The following is a 14,421-nucleotide window of genomic DNA, read 5'->3' as shown; positions in this document are numbered from 1 at the left end:
AAAACTGGTAATGGAGGTTGCCAACCGCAAACCTCAGGTACTGCTGATGCGACACTGCAACAGGAATATGCAGGTAAGCATCCTGTATGTCAAGTGAGACCATATAGTCCCCAGGCTCCAAGGCTAGAACAATAGAGCAAAGAGTTTCTATACGAAACTTGGAGACCTTCACAAACTTGTTCAGGGACTTGAGATTGAGAATGGGCCGGGAAGACCCATTTGGTTTCAGGACTAGAAACAGCGGTGAATAGAACCCCTTGCCTCTCTGAGCCAGGGGCACCTGTACTACCACTCCTGTGTCCAGGAGGGACTGTACCACCGAATGAGGAGTTTTCCAATTTTTACTAAGCTCCGCAGTGAGGGAGTAGCGAGCCAGCATCATCTTGTGAGGCGTAAACTTCTTTCCTGGATTTTCCCAGGACTCCTGACGTATGTCAACTAAATGGTCAGAGTGAGGTAAAACTTGTTTAACCACCTTTTGACGTTTAAACCTGTCCGGTTTCTTAGAGGCAGTGACAGGCTCCTGTTCATCATCAACCTGAAGAATGAACCTGATAGCCTCTAACAAGTCAGGAACATCCACCTGTGAAACAACTTCCCCATCAGAAGCATCAGGATCAGAATCTGTGGGGTCCGTATAAGACCCATCCTCATCAGACGAGGTGTATGGGATATGGGTGGATTTTTGAGGAAGTAATTGCCCGCTTAGAGGACCATGGTCTTAGGCGGGCGAGGGCTAGACTTTTGAGTAGTCAGCGATTGGTTCAATTGCTGTAACTGATTGGACAGTTGATCTGCCCATGGCGGATTAACTGCGGGGACCATTAGCGGTTGTACCGGCACAGGAGGTCCCATAGGGGGCGTTAGTCTAGTTACCAGCGTATTCAATAGCGTGGAGAAGGTAGCCCAAGGTGGGTCATTATGCACCCCCGTTGCTACAGTCCCACTGGGGGGCAAGGAACCCCCAGAACCTGAACCCTCAGCTGCTATGTTATCCTCAAATGTATCTGCAGTGTCAACACCATGCAGTGTGGGATCAGCCCCAGCTCTGTTGCCCTTTGTAGCTGACATAATCAAAAGCTCAATGCAAGGCAACACAGTACAATATCAGCAGCAAAACACCAGACAAGAACTCCCTGTGCAGTGTATCAGTACAAACAGGGGATTCAAAAGGTATATTGTGACTAAAAATCACAGAGAAAAATACACACTGAGTATATCCTGTGAACTGCCTATATTATGGTAAACCTGACACACTTAGCCCCCTCAGGTTATAGAATATAGGGATAGCAATCTGAGTGAGAGACATGAAATGGAGGTCACACAGCAGCTACTGCATATGCACACACACAGAGTCACAGTTTGTACAATGCAGAAATTATGACATTCAATAAAACTGCACTGGACTAGTAATACAGAGTAGTACTGTATAGCTATACACTGAGTTAGATATAACAATGCACAGTAAAGACTGGATGTATATCACAGGGTACTTGTACTAAATAACCCTGACTAAATGCACTTTTTCTTAACTAACACTGTCAGCAGACATGTAGAATACTTAAGTGTCCTGTAAAATGCACAGCGCTGACAGGCAGGCGGCTTTACAGAGGAGGATTTGCCCAGGAACAGTGTTGCTCTGTGTAATGGTGCCCAAACACTGACTGGGAGGGAGAGAGATATGCAGCTCCAGGGTGGGAACATTTACGCTAAATGGCACCCTGGGGCTGGGGGAGGGGCTATAGGTGAAAGCCTTATTCCCCTGCTGGACTTCACCACCGGGGAGTGGGGGCTTAAGAAAATGGTTTTTGAGAGAAAACCGACCTGTGCCCATGCCCTGGTGGTCTAGTGGGGTCCCTGTACTGCCACAGTGTCCACGCCAGTGCGCGGCCCACCTCCCACCAGGCGCGCAGGATCGCGATTTACAGCGGGTCCCGTTGCGGGGACCCCTTACCTCCTCGCTGTAGTGGGGCCATGCGATCCGGGAGAACAGCGGCCGTGTGTGTGACTAACTTCATTAGAAAACCGGAGCCTCCGCTGTAGGTACCCGGCAACCAGGGCGCGGGAGTGTACAGCGCCGCTGGGGGAGGCGATGGAGCTGCAGCAGGAGATGTCTCACTGACATCTAACACTGTCAGTGTCTCTGCTGCAGACCTTGAAGTCTTCAATTTTCTTAAAAAGCTTCTTTTAGGGCTTCTGGAGCAGCCCACCTGCCAAGTGCCTGCTTACTGCATGGCACAAACTACAAAACTGAGCTCCTGTGCACGGAGGCGGGGCTATAGAGGAGGCAGGGGCTAGGCATTCTGGGAACAGTCAAAGCTTTGAGCCTGTTGGTGCCTCGGATCAAGATCCTACTCTACACCCCAATATCATTCCCTGTGGAGCCCAGTGTACCCTGCAGCAGAAATATTACTTTATCCCCAGCTGTCTATATTACCAGTGGGGACTCTCTGTAGTTGTTGGTGATAAATCTGGAAGTGCCGCAGGACTGTATTTAAAAAAACAAGACAAAAAACAAATGAAGTAAGTGTGCCCACATAAAAGTTAATGTCTTATTACCATACATTAACATCCTGTACTGTAGAGAAATAATGTAGTTCAGGCAAAGGGTAATGGGGTATATTCAATTACTGTTGGATCCATTCCGACATGCATTTCTTTCGGAATGGATCCGACAAGCCCTATTCAAGTGAGCGGCCAAATCCGACTGTCAGATTTGGGCGTTCCCGGTGTAGCGTCCGTGCTGCTGTCAGCAGCTCCCCGTGTGTAAGATCGCAGAGAGCTGCTGGAGGGAGCCTCACATCACGGCACTCAGCCGTGTAGGCCAGTGAAAAAGTCCAAACCTGCCCTCTTTCCGACAAGACGGCAGGTTTCTACTCTAATTGAATATACCCCAGTATCTCTTTAACCTGGCTACCAATAATTAAAGGTCACTATTTTAAAAAGAGGGGGTCCCTTAATACTTGGTGATCACCGGATGATGTCACAAAGCACTATGAAAATTGTATGCATTCTGTAAATAGGGCGAGGGCAATACGTGCCCTACTACCACCAAAATACACCTGCAACTACAGTACTGTGCAAACGATTTAGGCAGGTGTGGAAGAAATGGTGCAAATGAAGAATGCTTTCAAAAATAGAAGTGTTAACAGTTTATTTTTTATCATCAGTAACAAAATGCAAAGTGAATGAACATATTTGGTCTGACCACCCCTTGCCTTCCAAACAGCATAACACTATCAATTCTTCTAGGTACACTTGCCCACAGATTTTGAAGGAACACTGCAGGGAGGATGTTCCAAAGAGCTTGGAAAATTAACCACAGATCTTCTGTGGATGTAGGCTCGTAGACAGACTCGATTATGTTGAGAACAGGGGGGCAGATGTATTAACCTTGAGAAGGCATAAGGAAGTGATAAACCAGTGATATGTGCAAGGTGATAAAGGCGCCAGCCAATCAGCTCCAATATGTAAATTAGCAGTTAGTATCTGATTGGCTGCTGCCTTTATCACCTTGCATTTATCACTGGTTTATCACTTCCTTATGCCTTCTCCAGGTTAATACATCTGCCCCAGGGTTCTGTGGTGGTCATATCATCACATCCAGGATTCCTTGTTCTTCTCGACGCTGAAGATAGTTCTTAGTGACATTGGCTGTATGTTTGGGGTCATTGTTCTGCTGCAGAATAAATTTGGATTCACCTCCCTGCTGGTATTGCATGATGGATAAGTACCTGCCTGTATTTATCAGCATTGAGGACACCATTAATCCTGACCAAATCCCCAACTCCATTTGCTAAAATGCAGCCCCAAACTTACAAGGAACCTCCACCATGCTTCACTGTGGCTGCAGATACTCATTATTGTTCTGCTCTCCAGCCCTTCGGCGAATAAACCGCCTTCTGTTACCGCCAAATGTTTCACATTTTGACTCATCCGTCCAGAGTACCTGCTGCCATGTTTCTACACTCCAGTTCCTATATTTTCATGCATGATGAATTGAAACAAGGCCAAGCAACTCAACTATACACTTATTACTGCCATTTTACATTTTTGCATATAAATATCTAAATAACAGAGTAATTGATTTTGTTGTTTAGGTTTTTTTTTTTTTTTTATATATTGAACAGCTTTCCCAGTGTAATGACAGAGTAACTGAATTAGAGAAACAGGCAGAGGATCCTGAGAGAGAGAGCCGGATTCGTTTACTTGAAGGAAAGGATCCATCTCTGCAGAATCTTATGAAGAAAACCGAGGAGGTGAGAACAGTAATGGCTGCGGTATCATAGAAGCTATCACAACCACTGCTAATCTGTGTGCATATAGCAAATAAAAGCAGTTTGTTCACATTTTCATCAAACATTTAAGCCCGCAACCAACTATGGTGGTCATTCCGAGTTGATCGCTAGCTGTTTTTATTCGCAGCGCAGCGATTAGGTAAAAAAGCGGCTCTTCTGCGCATGCGGCGCAATGCGCACGCGCAACGTACTTTCACAACAGCCGATGCAGTTTCACACAAGGGCTAGCGACACTTTTCAATCGCACTGCTGGCCGCAGAGTGATTGACAGGAAGTGGGTGTTTCTGGCTGTTTTTGGGGAGGGTGTGGAAAAACGCAGGTGTGTCAAATACAAATGCAGGCGTGCCTGGGGAAACGCGGGCGTGGCTGGCCGAACGCAGGGCGTGTTCGTGACGTCAAAACAGGAACTAAACAGTCTGCAGTGATCACAAGCTAGGAGTAGATCTGGAGCTGCTCAGAAACTGCCCAATCTTTTTTTGTAGCAGCGCTGCGATCCTTTCGGCCACACTTCTGCTAAGCTAAGATACACTCCCAGAGGGTGGCGGCTTAGCGTTTGCACGGCTGCTAAAAGCAGCTAGCGAGCGATCAACTTGGAATGAGGGCCTGTGTTTTATGGGGGTGATTCAGGTCTGATCGCTGCTGTGCGTTTTCTCACAGCGGCCGATCAGAGATAGACTGTGCATGCACTGCATTGCACACATGAGTCAACAGACAACAGGCATCGCTGGACAGCGACAGGCTGGTGCAAACATTTGGATCGCACAGCCATTCGCATGCTGATTCACAGGAAGTGGCTGTTTGTGGGTGGTAACTTAGTTTTCTGGGCGTGTCAGGGAAAACGCAGGCGTTCCAAAGCCTTTTTAGGGAGGGTGTGTGATATCAGCTCCGGACCTGATCAGCCTGTTCTCATCGCACTGTAGGAGTAAATCCTGGCCTGCGCACACACTGCACACAGTAGAAATATAATTTAATGGTGAGTGAGGTGTGAAGGAATTTGCAGCTGTCCACTGACTGAGGGATTTTTTGCAGCTCGGCGTACACATGTGATCGCACACTTGCATGGCGAATATACACTTTCTTTGGGCAGCGACTATCTGAACGCAGCACAACAGATTTAGCAGCCCAGCGATCAGATCATATCTGAATCACCCACTATGTACGTTCTATGCAAACCAAAGGATATAGCAGTCACCATTGATAGCCAATCTACAAGACGCTCAGGTAGGCCATTTGAGAGGACTGAGAGCTATGCTATGGCATTTCCTTACATCAGTGTCCTTATAGTTTATTTAAACGAATGCGCCATATACAGTACACCATCCACAGACCATAGGTTTCTCATTTAGAAGCAGTTTGTGTGATGAAGCAGCCTCCTCATTTGCACAATGTAGAGGTTTCCATGGGAAAGTGTGCTTGCGCCATTCCTGTAATCCCTAAGCCTCAGGCAGAGGTGGATGCATTCGCTTCCCAAACTTACTAGTCCTGCAAAGATGGCACACTTCTATTTATGTGGAGACGCATATCTAAGTTAAGTCGCATGCTAACAATGCCATACATCATCATGAACTGTAATTTATCGACTCCAAGAGAACGAAGCACCCGTGCTCATAGCATTGGCTGGCTAGCACTAATGCAGGGAGATGTACACTGCACGGTAACCCCACAAAAACTGCAATCCGCAACAAGTTCTAACAGGCTGGACTGGTTCCAGCATATCAGGGTCATAGTGGGCATAACGCAAATGAGAGGCATGGGGTAGTGTCAACTACTAACCAATAGAGTGTAGCTGGATTGGTATGTTGTGGGCAGGTCTCATGGCATGGTCACAAAGTTGTTTTTCCATTACAATGAAGACAGAAAGATGATCCCTTTGGAAATAAATGCTTAATACGAGTTGTAACTGCAGCGCTGGGGTAATATTTATTGTACATAAAGTATGTATTATATGTATTAGATTCTGGAAGCACCATCATCGGGCAGGCATTTGCAGTTCATGTTGTGCTGGGACCAATAGTGCCACATCAAATTAATATTATATAAGTTTTAAATGTATTAACTTCTGTATTACCTCTGTTTTTTGCGGGGGAGGGGGCACATTTTTGCTTTTGCAGGGAATGCAGCCATTGTAATGGAGACACAATTCTGTGTTACAGTGAGACCAGATGAGTCCGTCATAGCTTGGTTGGAGCTTTTTCTAGGTGCCTCCAAACTGTCTTTCTTTCTTTTTTTCACTGCAAAAGTTGGAACTGATCACCATCATTCCGTATATCTGCACGAGCGGTCGATCACCTGCTGACAGGTGTATCTGTGGTTGTGTCCACCTTTAACGGAGGCACAATTATGTGAGCATGCCATTACTTCCCCTTCCTTCTCCCTGTTCTGCCTCTCCACTCATACGGCGCTGCATGAGCAAGGTGTGCACAATCTGCACACATTACACATCTGCATACACAAGAAAATGCATATTTTATGCTAATGAGCAGGTTTTCCTTATTCTGGCTCTATATAAACATCAAAGTACGAAAGGAAACCAGTTCTTCACTGCAGTGGTGCGTTTGCACATCAGAAATAAATCTTATAAAGAAATAAATATTTTAGAGTATATCGTGCGACATTCTACTTGTGCTGTCTTCACTGGCATTGTATTTGATGTGGTCTACTAATAATTCTATATGTGCTATGCAGCTGGAACTGCGTCTGGCTGAGAAGGAGGAACATTTGCTGGAGAAGGAATTTCTCTATGATCAGGTTTCCAGGCTGTCTGAGAAAATACGCATTAAAGTAGAGAATGGAAAGGAGGACACCCTAACCCTTGCTAAAAAGGTATGTACAATGTTCACGGTTTTGGGGTGTTTCACTGAGAACTTTTTCATTTCCTGTTCTTCCCAGGAAAAACTTTATAAATTGGATTTGGGATATCTAGCATTGTCAAAGATTTGCTGAATGTCTGGATCCACAGAATGCAGGAAAGTAAAACTTTGTATTTTACATTGTAGTTTGCCTTTAATAAATAGGAATTGTGAAGAAGTGTGCAGGAGGTATACTGCAACAGAATTATACAATCCTTTTCTATAGATATAAGAAGGGAGATCCCAAAACTGGAGGTTTTTAAAAATTTCTTAAATGCAACACCTGTAGCATGTGACATAATATCACAGTATTTGGGATGTCATCTTTGTCGATTTGGGTTTTTTCTTTAAACTCCCAGGACCCGGCTCGGATGTGGATGCAGATGCAACAATGGCAGTATATTTTGCTGCAGTCCCATCTGTTTCTCTATTTTAATGCTGCTCTTATTTGTAAAGAATTGTGATGCACACTTGCAACATCTTAAAACAGTGCATTTTCATCTGGTGCGCCTTGAGACGCACCATCAGAACTTGCAGCAGCCCTATGGCAGGTGCAGTTGCTCTGTCTCAGTATGGCCCCATGTGAGAGACTGTGCGTTTACAAATGGAGATGCTTTCTGCAACATGACGGATTGACTTTTCCACCCCGCTACGCCCGCTAAGATTTATAGACCCTGCATCCTCTTCTGTGCTGCATATGACACTTGTGCAATACAAAAGATAATAGTCAGCTAGGCACATGTCGACACTACATACACCTCTGAATCAGGCCCTTACACTCTCCTGCACACAGAGCAAGTACACACAGGTGGACGAATAATAGAGACTGATAAGCTCTCAGAGTCTACAGCCTCATGCTGCAGACAGTGTTGAATATTTTCCTATGCAGAGAACATGGGTGTAATTGTTTTTTTTGCTGGGATAATTAATTACAGCTTGGGGAGGAGGATATAGTTCTTAATATTGTGAGCAGGGACCAGGTGACCAGTGTGTCGACAGGATCACTGGGATTTGGTGAGTGTTGCCACACAAGCAGTAGGTGCAGCAAGCCCAAGTGCAGTTGGTCGCTGTCGCTCAAGCATGAATAGCGAGGCAGCATTGTGATGTACTCTACCAGCAGTGTTATGATCCTGACTGTATTTCTCATGTTCTGTAGCTTACCTCAGCATATCCTGTAACCTGCATCTGTTTCAGCTCAGCATGAAGACTGCAGATCTGTGTTGCTTAATCTTGATTACACAGAGGAAGTCCTACTCAGATGGCTAATCAGTAATCAGCTGTGTTCAGCTCTCTGGTGTTTAGACCTAAAAGCCAGCATCCTCTATTCATTTTCAGAAGTTTAAGCTTCAGTGTTTTTCCAGCCTTCTAGGCCTCACTCCACATCAGAGCCTATCCTAGAGTACTGTCATGAAAGGGTCTAAGCACCTGACCATGAGCTATCCAATCCTGTGCTAGCCCGAGACTCCCTGAATCACCTGACTCTATTCGCCAATCACCAAAGATCAGGAGGTATAAGTAGAGAGACCTGTGTTTCAGAAGCTGTCAGTTCCATGAGTCACACAGCTCAGTGTGAGCTTAGTAGCAGAGTTCCCTAAGAGGTAACACTAATTACCTTAGTTCCTGTAAACCTCTGTTTTTTTGCTACCCAGGCCGGATTACAGTTGCGTTACCAGTTAGGGATTGCCTCTTACTTCTTCATCTCACGGAGTCCCACAGACCAACCAAATATACACATAGTCCTCCGGTTACCAGTAGGGACTTCACATATACGCTGGGTTCACAAAACTACAGCCATGACAAGCAGTAGAGAAAATGTCTTCCAGTGGTAATGTACAGGCATATATTTTATCCTTTGAAAGAAGTACTTAGAGACTTGGCTGGGCACCAGAGGTCTGGGCAAAAAAATTGGCACTACACATGATTGGGGAGGTTATATGGATTTGTATGGAGAACAAGCCTTGCCTCTCACTGTAAGTGGGAGGCAAAGATACTAGCCTGCATTGATGTGATAGGTGCAGGAAGGGCTTAGTGCTTCTATTATTACCAATTTGTCAAAGATAAAGCTGTTTATTCAGAGATGTTGGAGCTCACTAAAGTGGTAAAAAGTTTGGTTGCTGCCAGGTACCAGTTAATCCATCCACATGAGATATTCATAGTTGACCATTGTTTCCGCAGTCTCGACAGTACAGATGCATCCTCATACATCTAGCCTTAATACACCATGCCCCGCGAGATGCCTGGCATGAGTAAGCCAGCAGTTTTCATCAACTTGGCTAATGCCGGTAGTCATTTTTTAGCCAAAAATGCATCTTCTTCACTATGTCAATAGGATGCACAAGCAGACTCTGCTGATTTAAAATGATATGCGGCATGCCTATATTCTGTGTGCGACGGCAGCTGTATCTGCATACGAAATGGTACAGTGTTTTCCAGTAAATGCACTCACAAGTAGGCACAACTAGAAGGGCTGTAGCAATGATGTAGGAGGACACATCTGTAGTTTGGAAGCGGACTCTCAGAGGTATAATGAGCTTACTCTAATGAGACTGACTTTAAGCACTGCAAAACATCTACAGCTCCGGTGAGCACGGTGGAGAAGAAATCTCAGGCTAAGTGATTGGGGTGTAGAAGATGGGGCATTTCAATCGCTGCTAGAACCAACGGACTGCAAACTCCACTTGCTACACAATAATCCTTCGCTGGGGAATCCATTATTTTGTGAGACTGTTCCGATTAAACATGCGATTTTGCTTGATTATGGAAGTGAACGGTCATTTGTGCACACTTTGGTGGCTCCATGGTTGCATCTGTGGCAACAGAAAGGATATGAGAACGTTGTTGCTCACATTAAAATGGCAAACAGTTACTGCATGTGCAAGGACTTAAATTGTGATCGCACGCTCTCGCAATCTAAGTCCCGGCGGGGCGGGCTGTGGCGGCTGCATAATGTGACATGCAGCCACTGTGACACGAAACATGGCGACTGGGCAACTGCCTTCGCATTGCTGTTTAACAATACACTTGCATTTCAGCAGGTATGGGGGGGAAGAGACCTGTGCTGGGCTGCGCCCCTGCATGTATATAGGTGACTTATAGTTTTGCGATTTCTCACAAAACTACCACTTATGCTGAATTAGGCCCATGTCCCCTCCCACTGTTAGGATGGGTTTTTCCCGTTCCTGGAGGGTGAGAGATTGATTGGCTAGTGAGTCAGTTATGGACATTTCAAAGTCAAAGGGTCAAGTCTTAAGGAACCTTGGGGCTAATTGAGACCTGATCGTAGATGTGCTAAATTTAGCACATCTATGATCAGTCACACTGACATGCGAGGGGACGCCCAGCACAGGGCTAGCCTGCCCCGCATGTCAGTCTCTGCCCCGTCGCACTAGTACAAAAGCATCACACAGCAGCAATGCTTTTATACTTCAGGAGCAGCTCCCAGCCAGCGCAGCTTCTGCGCACTGCCCGTGTCGCAGCGGCTGCATGTAACATCACGCAGCTGCCACGGCCCAACCCCCCCAATAGTCCGGCCACGCCGGTGTTGCCCGAACCGCGTCCCCTAAACGCCGCCGGCCCGCCCCCTCCCGCCTCTGCCTGTCAATCAGGCAGAGGCAATCGCTGGGCTACGGCGCAGTTCAGACCTGATTGCTGCTGTGCGAAAATGCACAGCACCGATCAGGTCTGAATCAGCCCCCCTGTCCAAACCTAAATCGACACAGGATGCTGAATAAGAGGCTGTCATTTATGGATGGTCTACAGGGCCACTACTGCTATTTGTCCTAAGGCACCAACACACAGCACGATATTTTAAATGATGTGGGCGTTTCCAACCGATTGGAACGACACATTGCTTAAAAAATGTCCGTGTGTAGGCGTAATAATGATGCGATGCGTACACTCAGAGGTCGTTTGTCGTCTTCTCAGTCCCCCCTACCCCTGTAGTCGCTGGCGGTATTGGCAAGAGTGTATGCACACCCGCAGGGTCCCGTCATTCGCGATGTGTCATTTGGGGACACAGCGTGCCGTGTGTGGGGGTCTTAAGTCTCATTTAGAGAGGCAGCTGGAGCAGATGGTATAATCCTTAGGCTGGTGATGATGTCAGTGAGACTTCATTGCCACCTGATGTAGGTGAGGACTTGTCTCCAATTTCAATGCTCTTTTCATTACAGGACTTTGCTGAGGATCAACTTAACGATACATTTAAGTTTGTGGTAAAAATTAATGGTGTAATTAAAACTGGCAGAGGGTGTACCTGATTTGTTTTGTTAAAGATAAGCTGTATAGCGTGGGGGATGTTCAACAGAGAAAGGTTGATCAATTGTTAGTAAAGGCAAGTATATGTGCCTTCAGTTTTGATAACTGCATACACACCTTTGTAGGAACATTTGGGGGCAGCCAAGACATGATAAAGGGCCTCATTCATACCCATATGCATGCTGCAGTTTTTTGCAGCCGTGCGATTGGGTCTGTATTGCGCATGTGCACGGGTTGCAATGCACAGGCGCGTCACTGGCCGGCGCTGGGCAGCGATAAACCAAACAAAGAAAACGATCGCACCGGCGATCGCAAGAAGATTGACAGGCAGAAGGTGTTCGTGGGCGGCAACTCACCGTTTTCTAGGAGTGTCCGGAGAAACGCAGGTGTGCCAGGCCGTTTTCTGGGAGGGTTCCTGACGTCATCAACATCCCGAGTCATCACAGCGGGGTGAGTAAGTCCTGAGCTGTGCAGCGACTGCACAAACGTTTGTTTGGGCAGCTCTCTGCACAAGCGTTTGCTTCCCTGCAAAGCCCTAACCCCCTCCCCTGTGGGCGGCGATTACCTGGTCGCAGTAATGCAAAAAATAGCCTGCGTGTGACCAGGTCTGAATTAGGCCCAAAGTGTATTACTCAGGAAGAGGGCACCAACTTGTCGCAAACCACTGAACCATAGCCCTCTTATTGTCCCTGCAAGGTCATGGGTCCCCTCTGTTCCTCAAGCAGAATGCTCCAGGTCTCTGCACCCTCCTGCCAGGTCTGGGCAGTGGCAGCTACGATGGTGTCCTAATTCATGGGGCCTGCCATCTTGGTTTCTCTTCATTCTGCTGTTGTCCAATCTCAGTCCTGGACTCAAACAGTGGAGTACAACTAACTTCTCTCTCATTTCCTGATCTTCATCTTGCCTCTGCGGTCAGCTCCTGGTGACTCGCCTGTAGCTCCAGTTGTTCCAATTTATTCCTTTGATACTGAAAGCATTCAGCTTCACAGCTACCAGTTTTAACACTATTATATTGACCATTCTTAGCCACTTCTCTACTACTTCATAACAGTGTGCTAATGTGCCTGTTCTCCTCACTGCCTCACTAATTTCTCCCTGTGCTGGTCTCTTGGACTGAGACCTGTGGGCTTTTTGCCTCAAAGGTCATCTTGCCTTACAGCTGTTCCTGATCAGCAGAGGGCTCACTTCTGTGGATAATCCTTCGTTGTAGCTTTGCTAGGACTTAACCATTTGTATACTGACCTTGCTGCTGACATTTTAGGATTACCATTGTCTATACCTTCATTTGAACTTAGCCGTTACCCATGCACTACTTCACTTCAGATTTTCCATGTCTGAATCTTGCTGGTCTTTTCATAGTGTCTCTTCTCCGTAAAAAAAAATGCTGGATTCTGGCCATTGGAATCCAATCAGACTTCAGGTACTAATGATGGCCAACACCTGTTTGTGACTGCAGCACTTGGGTGGCCATTCTGCATAAACTTACTCGAATGAAGAATGGCTGCCCGATGCTATGTTATCCTCAGAAGCCTCCTGTGGCATTAGCATACAACTTAAGAATATGTAGCTAACAAATGCCAAGGAGATAAACATAAGGTGCTCCACAAGTAGTCTACATAAAAGCAGCACTTAAAATTCATACCTTAATCTTAATACAAAATCAGACTGTATAATTACACAAGCACACATTCTGTACATAGAACCAGGCTCCATGTACAGTATGTGTACATGGAGTAATTGTATGCATAATTATATGAAAAGTCACCAAAATAGACGTTATGGTAAGAACTTACCGTTGATAACATGATTTCTCTTATGTCCACAGGTATCCACAGGATAACATTGGGATATGGTTGAGTGACAGCGGAAATGGCACCAACACGGTCACAAGCTTTCTGGCCTCCCAGGATGCATAGGGGCTGCCCCGTATAGTCCCGCCCACTGACTCAGTCAAATCAGTTCTTTCCACAGCTATTAGGCAGGAGCATCAGGTAGTAACCTATTTAGGCGATAAGAACACACATACACATCCTTCCATACAAGAGGGAAGAGGTTTAGTGATTGTCAAGATCCTCAAATCAGGTGCGTCAGGGTGGGATCCCTGTGGACATAAGAGAAATCACGTTATCAACGGTAAGTTCTTACCATAACATCTATTTCTCTGGCTGGATCCACAGGATAACATTGGGATTCCCAAAGCTAATTTTAGTGGTGGGGACACTCCTGATTACACAGGAGGACCTTTCGCCCGAAGTCTGCGTCATGAGAGGCAAAATTATCCAAGGCATAATGTCTGATGTATGTGTTTATGGCAGACCATGTGGCTGCCTTACATATCTGTTCTGCTGAAGCACCCTGTTGTGCTGCCCATGAAGGACCTACCTTACGTGTAGAATGAGCAGAGACATTAGCCAGAGTAGGGAGATCTGCATGAGAATAAGCTTCTGATATTACCATTCGGAGCCAGCGTCTGTTTACTAGCTGGCCATCCTCTTCTATGAAATCCGTAGAGGATGAAGAGAGAATCTGTTTTCCTGATGGCACTAGTACGATCTATGTAGATTCTTAAAGCTCGGACTACGTCCAGCGACGCTTCTCCCGAAGATAGTCCCGATACCTGAAAAGCTGGGACTACAATCTCTTCATTCAGGTGAAACTTTGAAATCACCTTCGGAAGATAACCAGATCTCGTTCTGAGAACTGCTCTGTCTGGAAAAAAACTTAGGAAAGGAGACTTACACGATAATGCACCTAAATCTGACACTCTTCTGGCTGACGCCATTGCCAGTAGAAAAAGTACTTTAGCCATTAACCATTTAAGATCTGCTCTCTTAAGCGGTTCAAACGGAGGACCCTGGAGGAATTTAAGAACTAAATTAAAATCCCAGGGAGCTGCAGGAGGAACAAATGGAGGTTGAATATGTACCACTCCCTGAAAGAAAGTACATACATCCTGTAAATCAGCAATCTTTCTTTGAAACCATACAGTTAATGCTGATACTTGAATTCTCAAGGAAGCA

The 14,421-nt window shown here is 46.0% G+C and overlaps 1 protein-coding gene across 7 annotated transcripts in view; it reads left to right on the top strand.

Annotated features, from left to right (window-relative positions):
- Positions 1-14,421, top strand: part of CCDC146 (coiled-coil domain containing 146) — a 387,500-nt gene that overhangs the window by 365,417 nt on the left and 7,662 nt on the right. For all 7 annotated transcript variants that reach the window (XM_063926987.1, XM_063926984.1, XM_063926988.1 and 4 more), the window contains 2 exons: positions 4,131-4,259; positions 6,984-7,121. In XM_063926987.1, the coding sequence (XP_063783057.1) occupies positions 4,131-4,259; positions 6,984-7,121 (267 nt within the window). The remainder of the gene's footprint in view (positions 1-4,130; positions 4,260-6,983; positions 7,122-14,421) is intronic.

Source organism: Pseudophryne corroboree, chromosome 6, assembly GCF_028390025.1.
Source record: "Pseudophryne corroboree isolate aPseCor3 chromosome 6, aPseCor3.hap2, whole genome shotgun sequence".
Taxonomy (NCBI): Eukaryota; Metazoa; Chordata; class Amphibia; order Anura; family Myobatrachidae; genus Pseudophryne; species Pseudophryne corroboree.
This window is presented reverse-complemented; position numbering and strand designations above follow the sequence as displayed.